This window comes from Bombus vancouverensis, chromosome 15 (assembly GCF_051014615.1).
Source record: "Bombus vancouverensis nearcticus chromosome 15, iyBomVanc1_principal, whole genome shotgun sequence".
In the NCBI taxonomy this organism is placed as follows: Eukaryota; Metazoa; Arthropoda; class Insecta; order Hymenoptera; family Apidae; genus Bombus; species Bombus vancouverensis.
In genome coordinates, this window is record NC_134925.1 from 8,893,089 (window position 1) to 8,918,003 (window position 24,915).

The window sequence follows — 24,915 nt, forward strand, 5'->3', positions numbered from 1 at the left end:
TTTTTTAAAGAAGACGTGTCTTACGAAAAATTATAATATTCCGAACTTTTTGAATATTACTGCATTTCATATAAATGTTAAAAATTTAAGATACATTTAGGGTTGAAAAATAATGAAGGTGTTATTATATTTTATTACTGGATTTTATTCTTTAAATATCATAAAACTACACCATATACAAAAAGGTTGTAAACAAATAATTTAATTTTAAGTCTCTTGAAAAATGTGTTAACTGTGACGTTTGAAAAAACGTTTGATTAAGAGTTAACGTTTTTCATGAAACTGTGACAAAATGGAATTCTCTATTTGACGAATGTATAAAGGCGAAGAATAATTTAAAAAGATGCCACATCCGTGTGTCGTATGCGGTCGTTCGCGTATGAATCCAAACAATAAAGAAGAAGAATATATGTTTTTTGGATTTCCCGTCAACGATGAAACTCGATGCAGAAAGTGGTTGGAATTTTGCTGTCGCGAAGATTTATATAAACTTACAAAGAAACAATTACTTCAACGAATGGTATGTTCTAAGCACTTTGAACAGAAGGATTTTTTAAATGAGTATCTTGACAGATTAAATTGTACGGCAGTACCCTCAATTTATGATCCTAAACAAAGTTTGTACAACATAACCTGCGTATTATGTGGTCGATCTCGTCGAGATCCATCAGATTTAGATTATGACGGCGTAACATTTCATCATTTCCCTGGCGAAGAATTTCGATGTTTAAAATGGCTTGATTTTGTTGGTGTAGATTCATATTATAGATTGACTAGAAAAGAAATTTTATTTTGTTACATTTGTTCAAAACATTTTGATCGTTCTCAATTTATGCCTGGTTATAAGAGCAGATTGATAGACAATGCTGTTCCCAATATCAGAAACCCTGATCAGGTGGATGGATCTGAACAATATATTATGGAATTTGTGTTTGAATCAAAATATAGTTCCTCAGACAAATCTAAGAAATTAGAGCCTTTACCACCTGCTGTCTTAGAAAGTCAAGCATGTGCTGCTTGTGGTAGATCAAGATCTGATCCAAGAAATAAAATAGAAAGATACAAGTTCCATCCTTTTCCTGCTTATGAAATTGGCAGGTGCTTAAGATGGTGTCAATTTTTGGGTAGAGAGGATTTATTAAAAATGTCACCAAATCAAATAAGAAAGTTGGTACTTTGTTCAAAACACTTTCAAACAGGACAAAGTTTTCATAAAGTCGGACCATGTGATGCAGTTCCAACTATAAAGGATATATCACAATTAGACTGTGACAATTCAACAGAAAAGATAGAAGATGACCAAGATACGTTAGAAGAAGCTAATTGTAATAATACAACTAAAGGAATTAAAAGGCAAGGTTTTTCAAGACCTTTAGTATCTAGTAAAAAACCAAAGGTAGATAATAAGCCCACACCTCTTGCAAAGAAACGTGGGAAATCTAAAAGGCCAACTCTTATTAACATTCCAAGGCCTGATCCTGATAATATTGAAAATCGTGTGATAAGAAAATTACCACTTCCTCCTACCTCTAATTGGAAAATTCAATTCACAGATCAATTTCAACCCATAACAATAGCAAATCATATTACATCAAATATTTCAAATAATATGCAAGGTAACATAAAGAAAGTAATCCTACCATTTACTGGTGATATATCAAACTTAGGTGCTCCTATTCCAGTGCATAGTTTATCCAGTATTCCCCCTGGTTTATTAATTAAAATAGATCTTCCTGAACAGGAGCAACAAAAGATGAAAGCAATGAAAAAGCAAACTAGACCAAAAATAACACATACCCCTATTGCTTCTAATGAAATTGATACAAGACAGCAAGTGTGGGTGAAAAATGGCGAAGCTTCAGTCACATTGCCAGTTATAAAACAAAGCAAACAAGAGACAGATAAAAATTTAGTTGAATTTCTGTCAACCTCTCTAGAGGAAACAGAAGGTAAAGTAGTAACTGAAGAATTAGAAGTACATGAGGAAGTTGTACTACCACATACATTGGAAGTGTTAGATGACGAAGCATCTAATGTGAAAGAAGAGCAATTTTATGAAGATTTTGAAGAAGTAGAATGCTTATCGTCAAAAGAGCAAAAGCCTGTCAGACGTAGAAAAGGTTCAGGAACAATGAGAAGAACAATTTTTCCTATTAGAAGTGAAGTCAAATATTTTCTGCGCAAATTGGCACCTCATATGCATAGATTACCTAGGAGAGCTAGAGCACAGATGAAACTTGCAATTGTTAATATGGTGATTGATCACTTGTAAATTTGCTAAGATATAAATAAATCATAATATTTTTAAGAGTATATAATTAAATACAAGTATTCTAAATTCTTGTATACATTACAGCTACTTATATATTAAGAGAGACGAGACATATATCATTTAGAGAGTGACAATTAAGATATATTATTTTTATTATATATTTATAACATGATGGTGATAGGTAATGATAATAATATATCTAAAATAATAAAAATTTTTGTAGAGTACAAATGATATGTGTAGCAAATTATTCAATCATTTTTATGTCATTTGATTTTATTATTGTTGAAATGTACATTTTTGCATAACAAAGATATAGTACTGTTATAAAGATTTTTAAGAACTTACAAATTTTTTATGATTAAAAGTAATTGATGTTGTATCTTAAATTCTTATAATAGGAACAAGCTATAATTTCAGTTTGTAATTTATGTGAATGTGTTTGTATTTTTATGTATGTACATATGTACATGTATATATATAGTGATATTATGTTGTAAAAAAATATGTAAAAAGATTTATGGTGCAATAAAATTTTTTGACAAGATCTTGAAATATAAGATGAAAACAATGTAAGTATTTTTTAGTTATTTAAGTGAGTAATTTATGTATTTTTTAAATAAATTTGCATATTTTCTTCAAATATACAATGTAGTTTCAGAAGTTTAAAGTTTATGGAATATAAATTTCAAAGGTATTAAGTCTGGTATGATAGGTATCCACATTTTATCTACATTAGAAATATTAATATTTGGTTGTTCTCGAGGGTAAAAAAGTAATGGTTTAGAGAAATCTCCACATAATCTGATAGGGTTTTTTATCCACAAAACTTTTGCAGAAGCAATTGATTCTAGCATAAATGATTGAAATCAGGATATCATCTAATTTTATTGTATACTGAGTGAATTTGTACTTTTACTTACCTACATTCACTTTAGGTAGTAAATAGTGTTCTGTACCAATGCCATAAGATCCGAATTTATTTACTATTTCTTGATAGTCTGTACATTTACACAATATGCCAAGAGGATGCTCTACACAAATATCAAATTTGGGGTACATAGTTTGCTATAAAATACTACAATTCTGTGATTTAGTATAAGTTAATATCAAAATACTGAAGTTGAAAGTGTCTGAACTCGGCAACTTTAAAATTATGCATATGTAAATAATATAATGACCTTTTGTGTACATGTATTTACTACTAATCTATATAATGCTTTTGCATTATTTTTATTGTATTAGTATATATGAGAGGTGTAATTAGAAAGTGCACAAATCAATAACAATAAAAACCATTGTATATATAACACAAATTAATACAAGATTTTGGTGATTGTAATTAAATTAAGAATATCTTTTAACATAATACAATCGAGAAGCCAGCTTCTCTGTATTTATGACTTTCACATGGAGTTGAAATATAGTGGCAGCCTACGAATCACGCACAGATTATAAAAGCTGGATATAAAAGCTGTGTAGATGAAATAAAAATTTTTGTTTTCATTCTTATAATAATTATTTTCTTTTGACTATTTAATATAAAAGCATTAATTAGATATTGTTAAGAAATGTTATTAAAATATGGTAGGCATTCATTTCACTGTATTTGTACATTATGTATGTATATGTCCAATAAGTACAAGCTGATTTTAAAGTCAATGCAAATGAATTATTTATATATTACACCTAACTACGGAGACTTTGTAGTCTCATTTTCATTTCTTCGAGTTCCTTATCATCTACTTTTTCAGTTTCTTCTTCTGCAGAAGTAGATGCTACAACAGATCCTGGTGCTTCTGTAACAACTGCAGGAGCTGTACCTAATTGACCAGCAGTTACTTCCCATAAAATCTGTAATATACGTTATGTATTTTATTAGTATGTCGTTTATGTTCTTTAAACATATCCAGATGACCTACTTTATCAATTTCCTCATCTGCTTCATCTTCTACTTCTTCAGAATCTTCCACAGATTCCATAGTTTCATCTAACATTTCTTCAATAATACCAGCTTTCATCATTTCCTTTGACAATTCTCTCATTGTCGCTGCTACCTCTGGTACTCTTACTAATGATTGCATTGCTTGCATTACTTCTGTGGATTTTTGGACTGAACCAGCAACTCTAATCGTTGCTAACTGATTCTTCATTTGTAACGAAACAGAATTCATTTGTGCCTTTGACGTGTGAAGCTTGTTGCAAGCTTTACGTGCACGTATTATTTCCTTTGCTAGAATTTTACAGACATCCTTGTCACCTTTTTTTGCTGCTTCTTTTAAAGAACGTTTTACCTTTTCTTCTTCTCGCTGAATTGCTGTACATGAATGTTATTTGCGTTAGAATACATTCTATAAAATACTACTAGTAACTGCTTACCTCTAACCTGTCTATCCATTTGATAGCCTTCTTTCCTTAATTTATGTGTCCATTCTTGAACCTGAAATACGATTTCTTGTAAATAATTGAATAGATAGATAGATTTTCATTTTGTTTCTAACCATTTCTTTCGGATTCTTTTCCTGAGATTTGCCAAACAAGCCCATTTTTTTGCTATGTTGACAGAAGTTCGTATCTGCCAAACATAACCAAGCTACCTTCCAGTCGAATCACAAATTATTCTAGGTAACTATTAGGATTACGTCATTGCTGTATGAATCACCAATCTTTACACGGTAATAAAAAACAGACACTGACAGATATAAAAGATAAAAAGAAAAGTATTTAACGCGATAAATATATGTTGATATTACTATTCTCCAACAAAATTTTTGAAATTATTTATTTAAAAAAAATTGAGAAGGGTTTAATCTTCCTTAAATTTTTTGAAACATATATTTTATTTATTTTTTCTTTACACTATATAGGAAAATTCGAAAACAAATATAACATATGGAAGTATAAAAGCTATTAAAATGTAATCAAGGAACTTATAGAATAACGACATACATTATACATTTTAAAATAATAAAAATATGTTTATATTCTATTATTTGTATTTAATACTATGTCTTTTAACCAATTTAATACTGTTGTCACTATTTCTACTCGTTTGTCCGCGTCTTCATTTGTGTTACGTTGATATCGATACCTCTCAAAATCAAAGTTTGTTGCATCATCGTGTGGATTATTTTTTATCCCCCTTTCTTTGGCATCAACATTAGTTTTACAATTTTTTGATCGCTCGTCAATCTTTTTTTCCGCACCAAAATTCCACGCAGTTTGCATTTTCCCCGAGTTCAGAGATAGATTGTATCTTCTCGCGAAAGTTTCCACGGGCATCGAGAAAATCTGTAAGCTGTCGTCAGCTGAATCGCATCTTTCTCGTTCGTTCAGTGAAACTGATTTCATCGATTCGCGTTTGAAAATTCTTCCATCTGTCCTATCAGCATTTTCCGTTTCTAAATTTCGCTTCACAGTTCGAAGAACGTTGCCGTTCTTGGGTACGCAACAAGGGCACTCCTTGTTTAATAGTTGTTCGCAGATCTTCCTGGAAATCGATAAAGCGTAAGAACCATCGTGCAGTTTTCTTATCTCCAAGGGTAGTTTGACACCGTCACCGATGTAAAACAACTCGGAATTTTGAAGACTTTGCACGTCGTCCGCGTTATTCTCATTTTTCTTCGTGATTTTCCCCAAATAATAAGTAAAATCGTTTGCGGAAGTAGCATCATCATCATAAAGCGCCGTTGTCGAACTCTTATTTTCCAATTCCATCGATCTTTCTGTACTTTCAGCCGCTTCTCTATGCATAACATCAGCATTTTCTGCTGGATTCATCGATGGAGAATCATATTCTACAGGCGTGTAATCTTCTGTTTCCGTAGATAGAGATTTGTCTTGAGTACCTAAGGTAGCAGCAACGTTCCAATTTTCGGTGGAAATCGAATTATATGTTGCAACTTCAGGAATTTCTTCCAACGTTGTCGTCTCAAATTCTTCTATCTCAGTTTCTTCTGCATTATTCGGTGTTTCATTTTGTTGAGAAGATTCTTCTGCACTCTGATCTATCTCAGTGATTGGATAACTGGTAGCATCCTCTGTTCCAAAATTCATTGCTTCTCCTATCATTTCTTTATTCGAAGATTCCATCGAAGAAGGTGTTTCCTGATTTTCTATACCTTTTTCATATATAGACGATTGTAAAGTGGATTCACTTTCTTTCTTATCGTCTACATCTACTTCACTTTTGGCAATATCCAGAAGCTTATTCATATCGATATTGGAAATATCAAAAGTGGTAGATTCGGGTATATCCTTTGTCGTGGGCATGTCTTCGTTTTCCATTTCCATTATGCTTACTTCGTTGTTCAACGTGCTTTGAATAATCGAATCGAAATTTTCATCGTCTGTTACATTTTTCGGTTTGAAGCTGCGTCGAATGCTTTGTACGATCATGTTCTGAACAGCAGGATTCTTAGCTGCCTGTAAACCAACAGCTGGGTCACGCAAAAGGTTTTTAACGTGAGCCTGCAGTTTTTGTAAATTTGTCTGAGCATGATCTTCTTCGTTCGAAGGTTCCAGTGTAACCAAATTCGTCACCCATTTGCCATTTTTGAATTGATGCTCCTCGACAGTCATCGGTGGAAATTCTGCTTTGGAACTAGGCGCAGCGGATAACGTGTGTCGTAAATTATTTTTGATCACGTTGGTGGCCCAGTCACTGTCGAACATCTTTCTATCCGTCCCAGTTACTTTCGACAGAAGATTCTTTATTTTATCCAGAACGGTGTTCTCTATCGACGGCATGGACAAAATGCTTTTCAAGTTCGGAACTTGTACAATTTCCGGTAGTAGATCTTCGCCCTTCGCGGAACCCACCGTTTCTTCATTCTCGTTGCCATCCATTTCAGACGAGTCACCGGTGGCAAAGCTATTAATTACCGTTTTTATCGATTTCTGGAGCAACGTGTTGTCACAGAAAGGCAGCTGTTTCGATGGATCATTTATTCCTATAGTATCATCGTTGTTTCTGCTTGATTCCAAGGTCGACTGCAGGGAAGGATCGTCCTCATTTTTGTTGTTCTCGGTCGTCACTCGTTCCGTTCCCACCTTTTCATTGTCCGTATTTATAAAACCTTCGTCTGGACTTCTTCCTTCGCCTCTTTCTTCAGATTTATTAGATTCGACATTTTCCATTTCGTAATCGTTATTTAACGAGCCAGCATTATTGTTCGTTTCCGGCAATTCACTCACAGAATCTTCCGCGGAAAATCTCTGCTTCGATGGATCGTCTTTATCATCGATCCTTGCTGACGTATCGGCTTCATTTGAGTTTTTCGAATCTCCAAAATTCAATATCCTTGTTTCCTCCGTAAGAGAAGGTTCTTTGGGCTCGGAATCCTCTTCATTTTCTTCTGTACTCTCCAAAATAGGTTCTAAATTCTGGTTCGGATCATCGCCTGCATATTCTTCTTCGTTCCAATTAGGATTATTTCTCCCCAATTCAACATTCTCTTCAGTATTTCCCTGATCAGGATCGTTCGCGTCATTTAAATATTTCGTGTCCAAGTTCAGTCCATCTTCTTCAGATTCTCCCGAATTTTCCGTAGGATCATTATGTCTACTCTGCAAATTGACATTAGAATCATAATCTTCTTGCGAATTTGAACTCACAGCCTCCTTGCTATCGATACGGGGTTCTTCATTATGATATAGATCACTTTTTCCCGACATAAGATTTCTTTCGTTATTTGCTTCATTTGGGTCTCTTGTCTCTTCTTCTGTATTCTCCACATTGGATTCTAAATTCTCGTTCGAATCATCGTTTGCAGATTCATCTTGATTCCAAAGGGGATTATCTTTTCCCACAACATTTCCCTCGTCATTTCCTCGATCAGAATCCTCCGCGTTATTTAGATCTTTCGTATGCAAGTTCATCCCAGCACTTGCAGATTTTCTGCAATTATCTGTCGGATCATTGTGTTTACTCTGCAAATTGACATCATAATAACGATTCTCTCCTGAATTTGGATTCACAGCAGTTTCCGTGTTGCTTATAAGATCATCGTAGTCGCTGAATCCGTCGTCCCCAGTTTCGTTGTCATAGGCTTTCGACGTGAAGTACACCGACGTAACTTCCTTGATATTCGAGTAATCTAGGGCTCCGCTGTCCGTCGTTTCGTATCCATCCGCGAATTCGTCTCCAAAGCCCGTAGGTATTGCATCAATCGTGTGAGGATTAGTAGCCTGTAGATTAGGATCTTTTTTGGAAGATTCGATCGTTCCCATCGATGTTAAGTGATTTTTCGATTCTGGTTGCACGGATTGCGAATTGTAACTAGGATCATTGGAATCTTCTTCGTTACTACCCGAAGTATCCTCTTCTGCAAATGTTTTTGAAGATGTTGCAGGATTTGTATTTCGAGACAGACTATTGCCAACCATATTTGGAGGACGCTGAGTTTGCCCAACAGTTGGTTGATATTTATTTGAATCGTGTTGACCAATCGGTGTTCGTTGCTCAACGATCGAATTGGGTCTATTACCAAACGTTTTCAATGGAATATTAATATTTGGCGTTCTTTCCTGACTTGGGATCCCGGTCATGGAAGGTCGAGGATTTGGGTGATAAACGTATGGAATGTACGGTATCGTTCCGTGTCCCTTCTGGGGAGAAATTGGATTCACATTGTTGGGTATATAGCCAATAGGCGAATATCGAGAAACGATAGGGTACGCCGCAGGCAATTTTTTGGATAAAGGTGATCGACGTGGAACATTTGCGTGAGCTGGTTTTAAGCGTTGCACGCTGCCTATAAGTGGATTTTCATTGTTTGGTTTCCTCGTTATTGTAGGTTTCTTCGTTCTTCGTGGCTTTGGAGCAACATCTGACGTACCTTTTTCAGAAGAAGAATTATCTTTTTCTCTGCAGTAGCAAATGAATTTACCATCGTCGTATACACTCGTTTTTGACGTCATATTTTCTTGAGCAGCACCCACAGTAGGAGCTGTGAGTCCGAACTCTTTTCGAAGCGAGTCTATTAAACTTTCGTCACGAAAAGTTAGATTCTTTGCTTCTTTTATTGTGATTGGGCGTAGTCTAGGTCTTGTCAGAGGTCTCTTTGAAGAAAGCAGTTGCAAGTTTGGCTTTAGACCAACAAAATATTCACGATCTCTTTCATTGTTTGGAGAGTTTTCTGTATTCTTCGATTTCAACGCGTATTCCTTGGGTACTCGCGCGGAAACCTTTTCCCTGCAGAACGGTGTCTTACATCGTCTCGTTTTTTCGTTTTGGCACTCTGTATTTTCTTTTCCCTTGGTCGTTGGCACCAGAATTAGCAAACTTCTTTTATTACCATCTTTGGAGTCAGCTCCATCTTGAATTGGCGAAGGGCCTGAGATTGTAGTACTAGTTCTGGAAAAAAAAATTCGATCGTTTATATTAAACACATGTGTATATGCGTATATCTATGGCACTATTAATATCGAAACATATTGAAATAAAATTAAATTTGTTGATTTATTAAATAATTTATAAAACACTTACGAATAATACACATATCGGAATTTTTTAATAAATGGCGAAAATCTATGATGTAATAATTATAGTTTGATATTTCACTTGCAGAAGATAATAGGGCAAAATGATACAAAAAGGTCTTATATAAAATTATATGATCTGAAAATGATCTTATTATACAGTTTAATAATATGATTATATATACTACAATACAGGAAGAATGAATTTTTTCGTAATTGCTCTCTCGAGCAATCGTTTAATTAAAATATTATAAAATGTAAATACACGTTAATGCATTAATGTATAGCTGTTAAAAATTACTATACATTTCTTAATCATAACAAACATCATAAGTAAAATAATCGTAAATTTCTTTCTACAGCGTTTACTTTAAACGTTTAAGTTTCGACGAGCTGATCGTATTGTATTATAATTTTAGGAGCTTTTGTTTTCATCGTGAAGCCTCGATACTTCTCGGAAAGAGGAACAACGTTTGGAAAATATGCGCAGCGAGACGATGTTATTAGAAGGTCGTAAACACAAAATCGTCTTGAGAATAGAACGGGGGTTTCGTGCGCCCTTCAATTAGTCTAGCTTTGACCGTGATCGCGATAGCATGTGTAAAGTCGGTACGATTCTATACGCGTATAATTTTATAAAGTGAAATAGTGAGTATTATTTAATCAAAGGCGATCTCCTGCGATGTCCGGTACTTCCGGTGGAATATGAGAAGTCAAGGCCGTGACAGGGATCGTTCGAGTTACCTCTTGGTAAGTGAGTGACCAGAAATATATCCTATAAAAATATTGGATTGTTCGAAAAGTTTTCTTATAGAATTGGAATTTTATTAATTAATCTATGCGCTATTTCTTTTAATTGGCGAGTTTTACTCGTTTCGAACAGCTTTTGTAGGTTTCTAAAGTATTCTGTTTCTTGTCATTAAATGCTAAATAACAAACAATAATAGTATACATAAACGATGACAATAAGATCCGATACTTTTTTAATCTATTCTTCCACGGTACACAAGATGTAACAATGTCTTATCGAATGTTTTCGATTTTGAAAATACTACGAACTTTTCGAACAACTCGATATTTTACCCTAATTGTTGTCGTGGGATCCTGGAGAATCTCAGATGTATGTAAATATCGTTATAATTTCATTTTAAAATAGCATGTATCACGGTTTTGCTAATCTTTGATTACGTTGAGCTTGACAGTTACAAATCACAAGTTGTGATTCGAATTTTCATTAAAATACTTCAGGGTCCCATAAGAAAATTCATCGTATCTAAAAGGGTCGATGAATAAATATACTTGTGCAAGACTCATTGAAAATGCTGCGAGATTTTCCGATTTATTCCGCGATTTATACACAAACACACACACATACACACATATATGTATGAGTATAAATTATGTTGATTCGGTGCTTTCTTTCGAATTCGAAATTTTATCATCTTGGCAAGTAAGTCGACGGTGTGTAATTTAAGCGACGCTGACGCTAACAGTTGCGCCAGCGTTGCTCTTGGGCGACTAACATACTTTTGCGCTTGCAACCCAGCAGACTGGTTCCTAATCCGGAATTCGTCCAAGAAGGAAGGTCGTTTGAAAAATCGAAAGAATGTTCCGATGTACTCGGTGGGAAGCTAGATAAATGGTACAGGATAAAGAGAATTTATGAGGGAGTAGCAAATCCTGCAGTATGGGGTGCTGAAATATATTCTAGAGAAAATTTGTTGAATTATCTTTCGTAAATATGATAGTCGCATTCACCGGGGAATAAATGTGGTACTACTACAACAGACTGCCGCATTCTTAAAGAATAAGACTTGAAATATGTTTCCGCGAGGACTCACTTTGCATACACAATCGTCTATAAATATTTGAACGTATTACTGCACATACATAGAATGCAATTCTCAAAAATGAAACCTTTTTATCTAATTTAACTTTGGCAACCATGTACTATAGCTGGTACCAGGTTGTTCATTCGGTTCGTGTTCAGCTTCGGCTTTATTCCCATTTTTTTCAACTATCGATGAACAGTTGATTTTGGAATATTCAAGATCCTCTAAGCACCTGTTGCACGAGATAAACTTGGTATTTCATTTAACGGTTGTGACAATTTGATTTCGGTTGTTTCATGAAGTAAAGAATACTGACAATACAAAGAAATTTACTTATTCAAATATAACAGAAAAATAAGCCTTCTGACCAAATTGCTCATCGTAATCAAATACTTATGACCGGTAAATGTACGTGATTTGTCGAATAGAAAAAGCAAAGTTACCTGTCAGTGGTAAGAGTTTCGATGTCTTCGCTGTTAATGTTGATGCTTTTCGAGTATGATGCTGCGATGAACGTAAGAAGCAAGAACCACGTAAAGATAGGAGGATGCATGATGATCGCGGAAGTCACTCTTGGTCATTGGTGAGTCGTTGCGCGTTTAACATTAAGCTGTTTCTTAGCTCGAAGTGATGTGTACCGGAATCGATGGACAACTGTAGAACTTGGTGTCCGATGCATATATCCCTCAAAGTTGCATACGTGTTTTGATATGTTTGTGTTGCAAAATTTATGGTGTCAGGTAATTGCATTTTGCAATGTACAGGAGTAAACTTGTTATGTATCTTACTACATGTGGAACATCAATAAATGACGGGAATGTAAACGATGTTACATATACGTTTTATGTAGATTGTATTTAGTAATGTTTTTAAAAAGAATAGATTACACATTGCATCGATGTGTGTTTTATTTGTATCTGGGAGCAGAATTAATTTCATTCATCGAAACGAAATATGATTTACAGTAATCTTTATTTGATCAAAGATATTAAAATATTAAAAAGTTAAGTTACAAAAATAGCGTGGATAGAAAATCAGGATATATATCTTATAAATTACGTAGCGTTTAATAATGAAAAAATATATTATTACGGATTATGGATATCTCGAAGAATATTAGTGATACCATTAAGTAATATAAAAAACTTCTTCACGTTCACTATCGCATTGTGAAAAATACTCTGATCAGGGTCAACTGACATTGTAGAATTGCCTCGTGGTTCGTCTTTCAGCGTCTTGTTATACTTCTCATCCAGATTCAAAATTAACTGTTCCACCGATCCAGTAAAATTCTCTGCTTTATTTAACCCATTGACCACAACGTTCCCTAACTTTGGTATGCTTTTCTGTAGAAGCGACGACAATCCATCATCGTCTTTTTTATTTCTTTTTATATTTTTCCTCCTGTTAATATTCCCTTTCGCCGTAAATTTTTCAAGTGGTATCTTCTGAATCAGCGATTTTTCGACGTCATCGATTTGACCGGATATCGGGTTCTTTGGGTTGTAGGATCCGTCTAGATGTTGCAATACAAATGGTTGTACCTTGAAAGAAAACCATTTGAATTTTATGCAAATTTTAATACAGAAGATAAAACAAAATCGCTATTATTCGTTTTTCAATCTTTAACAGTATAGCTTGAGAGAGATTCGGGCGAATCAATGAATATAATAGTACCATGAATATTATCATATAGGTAGGTAATTATAAAGCTGAGAATGAACGTGAAAATTCATACTTTTATGAATATAATTAAAGAAATAGAATTTAAGCAGAGATTCGCTTCGTTCGCTAAATATTATTACGACTATTTTATTACTTTTGATATTTTATATATTTTTATTTTTTTGTATTCGTATTCTTACGGATTTTTTCTCTTATTCTATGGATTTTTGCACTTTTAAATTTAGAGATAATTAGTTTGAAAATCGTTTATTCCGAGTTCTTTGTCATTTTATTACAAAGACAAAGGGTGAAGCCTTACCTTATCCGCTTTATTATTCTTGCCGATCTTCTCTTGATCTATCGTTTCTCTCCGCGGTCTGCTGGACCTTTTTACCCACGGCAGCACCATTAATACTTCACGTTTATTAGAAAGTGATTCCTCTTTTAAATCCACCTCCTTGTTACTTTTCTTATTCCTTTCATTTTTCTTTTCATTGCCAAGTTCTTGCACGTTGGATACATTTCCATCCTTGTACGAAGCATCGACTGAACGTTTTTTGTTTTTTCTTAATTCTGATCCTTTCTCTATGAAGTCTGACTCATTTTGGTAGTCTTCAAATAGTTTTCTATACGGATCGACAGAGTTTTTCTTAGTAAAGGAATTATATGACCTCGATGGCAAAGTACTTGTAATTTTCAGATTTTTAGGAAAATATCGATATTTTTTAAATTCATCGTTATTGCTTCTTTTCGTTAAATAAATCTGTTTCTTTATATTTGCTACCGCTTTACCGTAGAATTTTTTATCAGGGACTACGTTGAAACGTTCTTTCGCTTTTTCAATTCTCAGTTTAGATGGATTTTCACCAGAGATCTTTCCTGGACTCTGTTTTACATGTAAATAGTTATCCAATTCAGTCTTCTGGCTTGCTTTCGATATTTTACGCATTAAAATCGAAGGCACAGACTTCAAATATTCTTCTTTTGATCTAGTATTCGCATTTCTCCGTATTCGTATGTGCGTTGCTTCTTCTTCTGAATCTCCTTCAGAAATATTAGCGTTTGTGGCATTTTCTTCAGGAATCAGCGTTTCAGAAACATCCTCTCTTTCAGTTTGTATTTCTTCCTCCGAAACATCTTCATAGTTTTCCCCCTGTCTTCTGCTGTTTTGTGTATCATCATCCAAAGACACGTTTTCCTTAGAATTCTTTCTACCTACAGAAATATTTTCGAACTCCTCATTTTCTTTACCTTCGTCTAAATTTTCTTCCGACAGTTTTTCCTTCGAAACATCTCCGTAGTTTCCCCTCTGTCTCCCGCTGCCTTGTGTATCATCATCCAAAGGTATACTTTGATTAGAGTTCTCTCTACTTTCAGAAACTTTTTCGAACTCTTCGTCTACTTTATCCTCATCGACATTTTCTTCCGATAGTTTTTCTCCCGAAACATCTCGATAGTTTTCCCTCTGTCTCCTGCTGCCTTGTGTATTATCATCCAAAGACACACTTTCCTTAGAATTCTCTCTACTTTCAGGAATGTTGTCGAACTTCTCATCTTCTTCCACATTTTCTCCCGAAACATCCCGATAGTTTTCCCTCTGTCTCTTGCTGCCTTGTGTATTATCATCCAAAGACACACTCTCCTTAGAATTCTCCCTACTTTCAGGAATGTTGTGGAATTTCTCATCTTCTTCCACATTTTCTTCCGAAACATCTCGATAGTTTTCCCTCTGTCTCCTGTTACCTTGTGTATCATCATCCAAAGACACACTTTCCTTAGAATTCTCCCTACTTTCAGAAATTTTTTCGGACTCTTCATCCTTTTCTACACTTTCTTCCGATAGTTTTTCTTGCGACACATCTCGATAGTTTTTCCTCCGTCTCTTGGCGCCTTGGGTATTATCATCCATAGACACACTTTCCTTAGAATTCTCCTTGCTTTCAAAAATTATCTCGAGCTGCTCATCTTCCTCTGATTGTCTTCTTCCGGTTTCTTTTTTGGATTTTGAAATCGAATTGGTGAAATGTTCGCCTTTATCGTCCGCTACACTGCGTCCTGTTAATTTCTTAAAAAGTTTGTCAGTAGTCTCCGAGTCGAGGTTTTCGATCAAAATTTGTAAAAGTTTTTCAGCGCTCTTCGACGGCTCTTGAGAATTTTCACTTGGCATTCTTCCTTCGCGTTTGTCAGTTGTTTGACGAATTCTGTAAGGCTCGGAGCTCGAGATAGGATCCCAACTGACTTCGTACTTATTTTTCGGAGCGATCTTTACCCGTGAATTGATTCTCGACGTCGATGGACTGTACAACTGCAACGAAGGATGCCCTCCTTTGTACTCGGAGGGATCGATTATGTATATTTCTTTGCCCCCGGGGAATTCATCTGATTCTTCCTTAGTATATTGAGCGGCTTTAAGACTTTCCCGGTGAGGTTTCTGTATCAGTCGATTGTGCCTGTACTTGCTATTGTAGAAGGGACGCGACGACAGTGCCTGTTGAGCAAGTTAATTAAATGAAAACAATGTGTACAATTAATTAAATAAAGAAGGATCCTGATGAAAGACAATAAGAAACAAATGAATTACCCGCATATTCCTCTTCCCTTCATTTTCCGGATCTTCCTCGTAATAAAATATTCGTGGTCTTTGTACGTCTTCCACCAGAGCAAAATAAACCTTATCATTCCCCTTATTTTCATCAGATCTTCCTCCTCTTGATATTTTACTCTGATATAAATTAGTCAATTGTATGATCTTCTCTTTTAATTTATCAGGATTAGGATGTTCTATAATCGTAGTGTCGCGAAAGTTTCTTCGATTATCGGGAGTAAAAACTCTTTGTCTGACATTTTTCGCTCTGATAATCTCAGTTACTGGTACTTCTATCGTTTCCACCTCGTCGCTCGTACTGGCTTCTCTTTTCAAATCGTGTTTCATTGGTGGGTACATTAATATATACGCTAATCTCTCGCGATCGATCATATCTGCAAAATCTTCGCTGGTTCTGACCGTCTCCCAAACCTCTCTCCTTCTCAGACTTCTCTTTTGCTCGCTCTTTTCCTTTTCTACCATATCGTCGTCACCTTTTTCGTATTTCTTTAACGTCACTTGTACTTTGTCACTTAATTTCTTTCGTAATTGTTTAAGCCGTTCCGTTCGATTTCTTCGTTGCTCCTCATACTTAGACGGTCTCAACCTTGGGACAGATATAGTGCCCGACTCTTTCAATTTACGAAACAGATCCCTTATCGCCTTCAGTGTTCTTATTCTCTTCCATAGTTTAGATTCTTGAGGCTTAGAAACATTTAATTTCGTCTGCTTCTTACTTTGTTTAGGTAAGCGAGGTCGGTTTGCGAGCCTCACTTTTTCATGGGGAACTTGCTCCAGTTTAACCTCTCGTTTCGAGCTTGCTCCGACAGCGTTGCCGTTATCGTAATTGTTTTCAGATTCTTCCTCGATAGTTTCCTCTGATAAAGTGGCCGTCTTGACTGTCGTGCTTAAACTCTCTACCTTCCGAGTCTCAGCTTCTTCAGCCTCCTCAGTTTCTCCCTTTTCCTTTGCAAACTCTTCAACGACGAAGGGCGTAGAATATCCTTGATCGGGCGTAGAATATCTTTGATCAACCGCAGTATACCTTGTAGTAGAAGTCGATGTGTTCTCTTCATTCTTTTTATCGGATTGTCCATGAAAAAACACTTTCTCGTCGTGTTTCAATGTTTCCAAAGATCCGGCTGAGCTCGTCTGTTCTTTCGAGTCTAAAATTGTCGATTGATCAGTAGGTAGGATTTGAGAATAAAACTTAAGATCTGATCTGCTCTGCAGACAGGGAATATTTGACTCAAACTTCGGCCCAATATTTTCCTCTTTCTCAATTTCCGATGACGCCTCTTCTCTATCTTGTGCGATTTTCTTGCTCGCAGATTCATTTGACGATTCTGCATTTTCTATAGGCGAGTCTTTGAATTCTGAAAATTCTTCTTTGTCCGAATCATCGCGTAGGATCGATGAAGCTGTATTTGCATTGAAATGCTCTGTGCTAGCTTCAATTTGTAACGGTGTCTTTGTATCTCGACCAGTCTTCGGCTTTGAAGGTTCGGCTTGCGATTTTATTTTCTCTAAAAGCTCCTCTCTGATTTCTGAGAACACCTCTACATCTGCATCCTCGCGTACACCTGATTTAACTATGTCTTTTCTAAAACCCACGCTCGCCTCCATTGGGATTTGTTCTATTTCAGATTCCATTGACTCGATAGCTTCTCTCTTCGATCGACCTTTCGAGTGTCTGATGACTCTGCAGTTGCAATTTTTCGAGTTCGCGTCGTCTTCGTTAATCATTTCTTGATCGAGTACAGCGTGCAAATCTTTGCTTTCCCTTTTAAGTTTTTTATTTCTAGGATGATCAGCCTCGATCGGGAAATCGAATCCTTTCAGAATAGACCTTAAGTAGTAATCAGAAGAAGCTTTTTCATTTGCGTAATTCTTCCTTTTATTGGATGGCTGTCTAGTCAAAGTATATCGAAGAACGGTTGCGTCTGGTACGATTAAAGGGCCATATGTAGGTCTATGGTTTTTAGGAAAATCAGTACATTCATAGTAATCATTCGTTCCTTTTAATCTACTTTTATCGCCTTGTACTCTCTGAACTCTGTTTGATTGGCTTCCTACGACCCTAAATTCCTTCTCATTACCAGCTCTGTTATTTTTTCCAGACCCATAGGTTTTCATAATAAATGCATCAGGATCGGTCAAAGGGCCATATACGAGTCTATGGTTCCTTGGAAAATTATTTGATTCGTAATAGTCATCCTGAGCTTCGTGATCTTCGTTTGACTCAATTCCTATTATTCTAGATTCGTCCTCATTGTCAAACTCATTATTTTTCAAAGGTTCGTAGATTTGCTCTTCCGACAGTTCGGTAGAGTCTTCCAAAGCTACTTCCATTGGATCATTCCAGGGCCTTGAGTCTTCGATGAAATCTATGGGATCGTAAAAAGGATAATCATCAGTGTCATCAAGTTCAGTCCATAGATGATCGTTCAGGTAATCCATCTTCGAAGGTTTCTTCCGAGAATTTCCTTCGATCTTTCGATTTCTCTGTTCATCGTTCCTCGAGCAATCCTTATTCAAAGGAGAGTTTCCAGCGAAGACGTAATCATAGTCTCTGTTTAGAGAGGAATCTTCAAAAAATACATCGTCGTTTGAAAAATCTTCCACCGGATCAAAAATCTTGCGTAAAGTGCTTTCTCCACTGTCGTCGCTTTCAAATTGCACGAGACTCGGTCGCGTTTTTTTTTTAATATTCTTCAACCATCCAATCTTTGAATCACATTTACGTTCTTCGACGTCGTCGTCTCTGGGTCCTTTTCGCAAAAGACTGTCCACAGATTCCCCAATCTCGACGAGTAGATCCCTCTTAGTCCTTTTAGATCCTTGATCCATCTTGTTCTCTCGAGGATCGATCGACTCGTCCAAGTTAGTGCGAGTCAAACGATCGTACAATGTATTCAGAGACTCTTTTACGCTGCGAGATGATTTTACTCGGTTTTCGTTACTTCCGGTTTTACTCTTCATGCTTCTTAGAGTATCCTGTACCTTCAACATTAGAGAAATCGCGTCTGTGATGAGATCGCTTATCGGTTTTTTCAGTCCAATCTTCGTATCGCTCGAATCCAGTAGGTTTTTGAAACGCAAAAGACGTTCCTTGAATTCTTGCAATCCATCTTGTACGCTTTCTTCAGGTTGCTTCGAGATTTCGCTAGTTTCCTCGTTAGATAATCCTCTGACATTCAGTAGCGATCTACTCTCGTAATCGTCCAATTTCTTTTTCACGAATCTCCTCAGTCTTTTGAGTTCCCTTTTTATATTCGACTTATATATTGCGATGTTACTTCTCTGTCTCTGTTTTTCGTTTTTTATGGTTGCTTGATCTTTCACAGATTTGGTCACGCGTATTCTTACATCCTTCGCCTTTCCCAGGTTTTCTAGAATTTCTCTTTCTACAAGAGTTTCCTTCTTTTGTGTTACGTCGCTCTCCATGCAAGATTTTACCTGCAAGAATCAGACAATTCATTTGACTGGAATATACAGCGGCTCGCTATAACAGTTTTTACAATTTCTCTGTGATATAACACAATTGTTTTAAATTCGAAACTAATCTGCAAACGTACGTAGAAATTTATAACATTGTCTTAGAAATTACTTTCGTATTGTAAATTTAAAACGTTCTGACGTTATAACGCGTGTGATGTATTTATACAAAATTTTCACAAACGTTCAAATACTTTTACGAGACACTCTATACATAAATAAAACGATAGAGAAATGTGCTTTATTATTTACCTGTAGATTAGGAACAACCCAAAAACCAATATCGCCCGACTGCAGGCGAAGATCCACACCTTTTGTATCGTTCAATACATTTGGATATATCTCAGGAACGGTGTCGTTGGTTAAAGTCAGCAATTTATTGTTTAAGAAAATAGTTCTAAACAGCGACGGAACATACGTATACGGCAAAGTAAAATATTTCATATTTTTATATCATAATAAAATTTTTCATATCGATCGCAGTACTCACTCGGCAAACATTCTGTTAGCAGCATCGAAACCCGGCGAAAGAACGTATTCGTGAACAGTGGTAATTTTGGCTGCTTGGAAATTAATCGTGGCATCTTCAGGACTTAAATTCACGCCAAAGATCACGATAGATCCTTTCTCGTATTTATTCGAGGCTTTCGCGCATTGGCAATACAGGTAGACGTGATTCTCGTTGCTGGTTTGAATCTTTGCATCGAATACTTCTCGTCCAACGAGAGTCTTGTGAAGCAACGACACCCAGTAATTCTGTGTATAGATCGACGTGTTCATCATCGATTTCTGACGAGAGGATTCGTTCATGTTTTGAGAAACTTACTGGCGTCGGTCGTGTCAGGTTTATCGGTTGCCTCATGAACACCTTTACATTTATCTTTGCCGCGTTTCCTAGTCTTCTTGTCAGAACGAGCGCTCCGATGAATAAATTTTTGCATTCTTCTGGATTGGACTCAGCTTTCAACGAAATAATAACAATTAACGATTGTATGTTATCGACGATGTATTTTTAAGCGTTGTCAAAAATCGATATTCTGGAAAATAAATTAACCGCTTCTATGGAAACCTCTGTCACGAGGTCCGCAACTCTATGATTTAATTAGATATAAGTCTCCTATCGTATAATTGCAGATACATTGGAAAGATTATGTGACGCGATGTGTAACTTGTTTGAAAACTTTCATTCATTTGAGAACGAAAGATGTCAGGGTATTCCTTTGCTCTGCTGGCGAAAGGCAAATACGGAGAAGCGTTCATTTTGTTATGAACCTTTCGATTAATACGTCCACAAGAAATTTCTGACACGCAACTATCTATCGGAAATTTCTTACCAATCCATAATGGTTTATTCTGTATGAAACGACCTATAACTCTGAACACCTCTTCTTTATCCTGCTCTAAATTATCCTGATGTATGAAAGCTCCTCCATTTCCCAAAGTGATGCTGGCAAACACGCTGCAATCAATTTAAAATAGTATCGATTTAATATTTCCACGTGAAACGATGCGCAGGAAATTTTATTAAGTCTGTAACGATAAGAAATTTACGGATGCCAGGTGATCGCCGAAAGTGCAGGCGCGGCGACGCTGAAGTAATCTCGAAGATATTTTCGTTGTTTATCGGTGTTATAAGCCACGACATCGGGGCCAGTAACGATACTGTTCGAATATCTAGGAAATTCGTTGAGTACTTTTCGCAAAGCCATCGTCTGCCTTCCTAAATCATCGGCTGATAGATCGCATCTAATTTGGCATTCTGGAAAATCGAGCTTAAAGTAGATCTCCTCCTTTCCATGGTTGAACGAACGAGTCTGTCAAAAGTCAAACTGATCAACTCCATCGTTCGTAAATTTCTCAAATTTGTTACGCAAGCGATTCGTTTAATCTTTAACGAAGAAATTTCTGGAATTGACGAATGTAACTTCTGATTCTGGCTCGAACGTTTCGACTGGCTGAATTAATTTACCATATCCTAGTTGCCAGCTGGCGTTAAAATGCATATGGTCGCTAAAAGAAATTATTTCTTCCGGATCTTCGGATTCCTCCGATTCCTTTTGTCGAATGTCTGGCGAAATGCAGTCGATCACATCCAATCCTGCCTTTCCTGCCCACTGATGGGCTGCAACCCAATCTGACTCTACGATCACGAAACGTCATTGATAGAACAGAATACGGTGATGGTTTTACGTAGAATATGATATAGTATGTCACAGCGAACGGTTCTACGAGGAACGAACACTATAACAAACAGTCCTTAGGAATAACAAGATTGATTTCTAGTCCAGTACGATTAATTACTTATTCGTTACAAGTTCAGTTCCTATAATTATTTCCAAGAGCAAAAGTATTGTTTAAAATTACTTTACTATGGTAGTCACGAGCTAGCAAAATATACTGAAAAATTAAATAAATTAATTCTATATATTATATCTTTACACTTGTATTTTTCATTTTGCGTAGACTTGGAACAAATTATCTCGAAACAATTTAATACACGATATTTAATATAAAACGAAGTGATACTTACATTACACGGTACAATTAATTGGTCCTGGTATAAGCCGCTGTATCAATAGACAACCTAACTAAAGAAGGTTCAAAGTTTCTTAGAATTCCACGCTTTTCCAATTACAACTTCTCTTTCGATCGACCTATTCATTTGCGCCATCGAATGTACGCTAGGTATGATAAATAGGCTACACAAAGGTTGAAATTTGGTTCAGGTGGAAGACACGGAGTTTGGTACCGCGTCGGATCGGATTACGTCGTAGAGTCACGCAGCGAATGTTAAATTACTAAGCTCGTTAGGTGGCTAACGTTTGCACCTTGGTACAGGCGTGTAAGGTTTGCACGTAATCAGCGAGAGTGGCTGAGGTAACGCGAGGTAACCGCGAACGAAACAGGTGTCTACAGTTCGAGATGGAATGTTGATGGTATGCATGTGTGTCTAACTATGGTACGTAAACCTTCTCGTTTCTCTTCGCAAAACACGTCGCGTCTGTATCGTGTATGGACGCGCACTGGTGCACGAAGCATTGTTTAGGTTAATTCAGGCAGTTTCTGCAACTGGCTGACCACGGTGTTGTATCGGCGGCGAAATTGGCCGAGGAAGATGTGTGGCAGGCGTTTCGTTGTTAATGTAACTTTGAAGTGAACGGATGCATATGGATCCTTTGTAGGCCGCCGTCCGTTACATTACTGCCTAAATTAACCATGATAATGGTCCGTATATCGGCTGTATCGTAGTCAAGTTAGCAGAATGTATATGGAAGGAGAATCTACTAACTGGCGAACTGAGTGGATTATGTACATTTCCGTCCGTAAGTCAGCCAACTATTGTATTTTGACTCGATTTTATAATATAGGATATAAATATTTCCTTTGCTAACCGAGTATCTTTCGAATTGTCAGAAAAATGTTTCTTTGATATCTTAATTATTAAAATAATAGAAATAGAACTTCCTCTGATGTTTGTGTAAAGAAGACTTGAAATTGGTGTTACCGAAAATAGATACATTTACGGTTTAATTAGTTAGTATATGGTTTATTTAAATAAGCTGAAAGGATTAAAGAGATGACAATTGAGCTCACCAGATAGTATTGTTTTTCTGTTATCCTCTTTGTCCTGAGAATTCTTATCGCCAAAGTAGGGAAGAGAATATGGTCCGGCGAATCGTAAATATGCAGGACCTAAGGCTTTAGCCATGTTTATGCTTCTCTCGAAATCCGTGCTGAAATTGCAACGACCACGATTCGCATGTTAAAGATACGATAATGTTAGGCAATCTAGTCCTAGATATACACACTACGTACTTGAGAATACGAACGCTTGCTTCTCTTTGACAGAATTTAATCTAGTTGTAAAATTAGAAATATATATTTATATATTTATTAAACCTGTCTTTTAAATGATACATACTGAACATTACGTCATTTTATTGATAAATTAATTACACTGTGACGAAAGGTTGAAACTTGGAAGAATCGTGTATTTAATTTGAGTACTGTATCGACAAGGTTTTAAATGAATAATTTAAGTTTTGCATCACATGTATCAGTTAGTTCTGTACAAAGAGATAGCAATTATTCCTTTTGATCGTTACTTTAGCCCATTAAACCGTATATTCCATTAACATTCGTATATTGTTGATATAAATCAAGCAAAGTGTCCACGCGAGGATCACAGAGAAAAAAGCACGATACGCGAAAGGAATATTTTGATATAAAATAGCTAGAAATGGAGAGAGCCAGTTTCCATTGAAGGAAGGTGCAACCAAAGACATAATTCTTAAAACAAACGATATTTGAATATTTTTCAATATTTTCATATTATGACAAGGAATATTTTTTAAATTATCAAGAGAGTAGAAAAATACACGTCCACCTCCAAGATCAAATGGAAAGACAATTTCGGTAATACGAGATTAGTTTGATTGAATGCATCGAACGTTAAAGCTTCTGTCCAGTAAGAAGTGAAAAATGTGATTCATCAGCCTCTTCCCCTGTAGTCCTCGGACGTACTTGTGAATAACTCGGCACGCATAAGCGTGTCTTCTCTCAATCATACAAGATTTTATCGGAGATTTTATAAGATTTTCACGTAGTTTCCGCGCTACTTCGATTTCTTCGAGGATCGATAACACCAGTACTGGCAAGAGACGGCGGTGGTTGAAATTTAAATTAAAACACGTACACGCTTCATTTCGTCGAAGCTAGATTGGATTTGCGTTTCGTTCAAAGGTTATACGTGTACAGTTATTCCGAAAGTTTTTTCTACGAGCTATCGGTGCCTGGCATTCTATTGATTGGTTTTAAATTGATCTCGAATTGTTTCGCGGTCGTTTCTTTTCTTTTTTCTTCGCGAGATTGCGTCGTTATCGCGCGCGAAATATTCATCATTAAGTTTGAATTTATATTCGACGCCGCTTTCAAAATCTTCTAAATTCAGTCACGAAGCAGGATAACCGCATTTATCATGGAACAAGGTTAGCTACCGTAAAAAGCCGATATGAGAGCGTTATAAATTCAACGTACGTACCTTAGCGCATTCCCGGCTAATAGGGTTACTGGATCAATGGTAAGACTGAGGAACTTCTCATCGGTTACAGCGATGGGTTCTTTCAAGTTGACGTTCAACGTTATCTCCTCGGTTAGAGAACCGATCACGAGATCATACAGAACGAATAAGAAGAAGAAGAAGAAGCTCTGCTTGAAATATTTCATTTTGTCGATCGATTTAGTTGCCACTCGAATCAATTCAGGAAACTTTCCATTTCGTACTTGAAAAACTGTTTTGGTTCGTTTGGAACGTTTCGCGGGAAGGTTTTTATTCGTACTGAAGAACGATTGTTTGGAAAATAATAAATGGCATCGATTGACAAGTAGCACGTTTGAACGCTTTCGAAATCGCTACGAATTGTGTAAAAAGAAATTGGGAGTAGCGCGAACTGCACGCACAGCGGAATGTACCGGTTGATTGTTGAAATTCCTACGTCATCGTGATAAATGGAACTAAGCGTTTTAAAGTGTAATATACGTTCGTGAAAGTGTTCGAACACTCTTCGTAGGAAACTTTTACG

At 36.2% G+C, this 24,915-nt stretch overlaps 5 protein-coding genes and 1 long non-coding RNA gene across 6 annotated transcripts in view; 2 read left to right on the top strand and 4 right to left on the bottom strand.

Moving 5' to 3' along the window:
* Positions 1-94: 94 nt before the first annotated feature.
* LOC117166181 (uncharacterized) lies at positions 95-3,949 on the top strand. Its single transcript, XM_033349946.2, has one exon. The coding sequence runs from the start codon at positions 344-346 to the stop codon at positions 2,270-2,272; it is 1,929 nt and encodes a 642-aa protein (XP_033205837.1). The 5' UTR covers positions 95-343; the 3' UTR covers positions 2,273-3,949.
* Positions 2,938-3,334, bottom strand: LOC117166184 (uncharacterized). The gene is made up of 2 exons (XM_033349948.2): positions 3,196-3,334; positions 2,938-3,122 (listed from the first exon to the last, which is right to left on the bottom strand). Exons 1-2 carry the CDS (start codon positions 3,332-3,334, stop codon positions 2,938-2,940), a joined length of 324 nt encoding a protein of 107 aa, XP_033205839.1.
* Positions 3,556-4,910, bottom strand: Vps24 (vacuolar protein sorting 24). Its single transcript, XM_033349947.2, has 4 exons — positions 4,774-4,910; positions 4,652-4,712; positions 4,195-4,589; positions 3,556-4,126 (listed from the first exon to the last, which is right to left on the bottom strand). The coding sequence occupies exons 1-4, from the start codon at positions 4,816-4,818 to the stop codon at positions 3,962-3,964; spliced, it is 666 nt and encodes a 221-aa protein (XP_033205838.1). The 5' UTR covers positions 4,819-4,910; the 3' UTR covers positions 3,556-3,961.
* Positions 4,911-5,251: 341 nt separating this feature from the next.
* Positions 5,252-12,139, bottom strand: LOC117166237 (uncharacterized). Its single transcript, XM_076625194.1, has 3 exons — positions 12,030-12,139; positions 7,981-9,629; positions 5,252-7,863 (listed from the first exon to the last, which is right to left on the bottom strand). Exons 1-3 carry the CDS (start codon positions 12,137-12,139, stop codon positions 5,252-5,254), a joined length of 4,371 nt encoding a protein of 1,456 aa, XP_076481309.1.
* The window catches only part of LOC117166247 (uncharacterized), a 185,653-nt gene continuing 171,087 nt past the window's right edge, over positions 10,350-24,915 (top strand). Inside the window, exon 1 of the long non-coding RNA XR_013060254.1 lies at positions 10,350-10,504. This is a non-coding gene — a long non-coding RNA (uncharacterized LOC117166247). The remainder of the gene's footprint in view (positions 10,505-24,915) is intronic.
* Positions 12,675-24,559, bottom strand: LOC117166380 (uncharacterized). The gene is made up of 12 exons (XM_076624967.1): positions 24,375-24,559; positions 22,928-23,067; positions 21,303-21,473; positions 20,885-21,092; positions 20,668-20,792; positions 20,160-20,293; positions 19,824-20,089; positions 19,586-19,730; positions 15,833-19,294; positions 14,890-15,739; positions 13,571-14,805; positions 12,675-13,130 (listed from the first exon to the last, which is right to left on the bottom strand). Exons 1-12 carry the CDS (start codon positions 24,557-24,559, stop codon positions 12,675-12,677), a joined length of 7,377 nt encoding a protein of 2,458 aa, XP_076481082.1.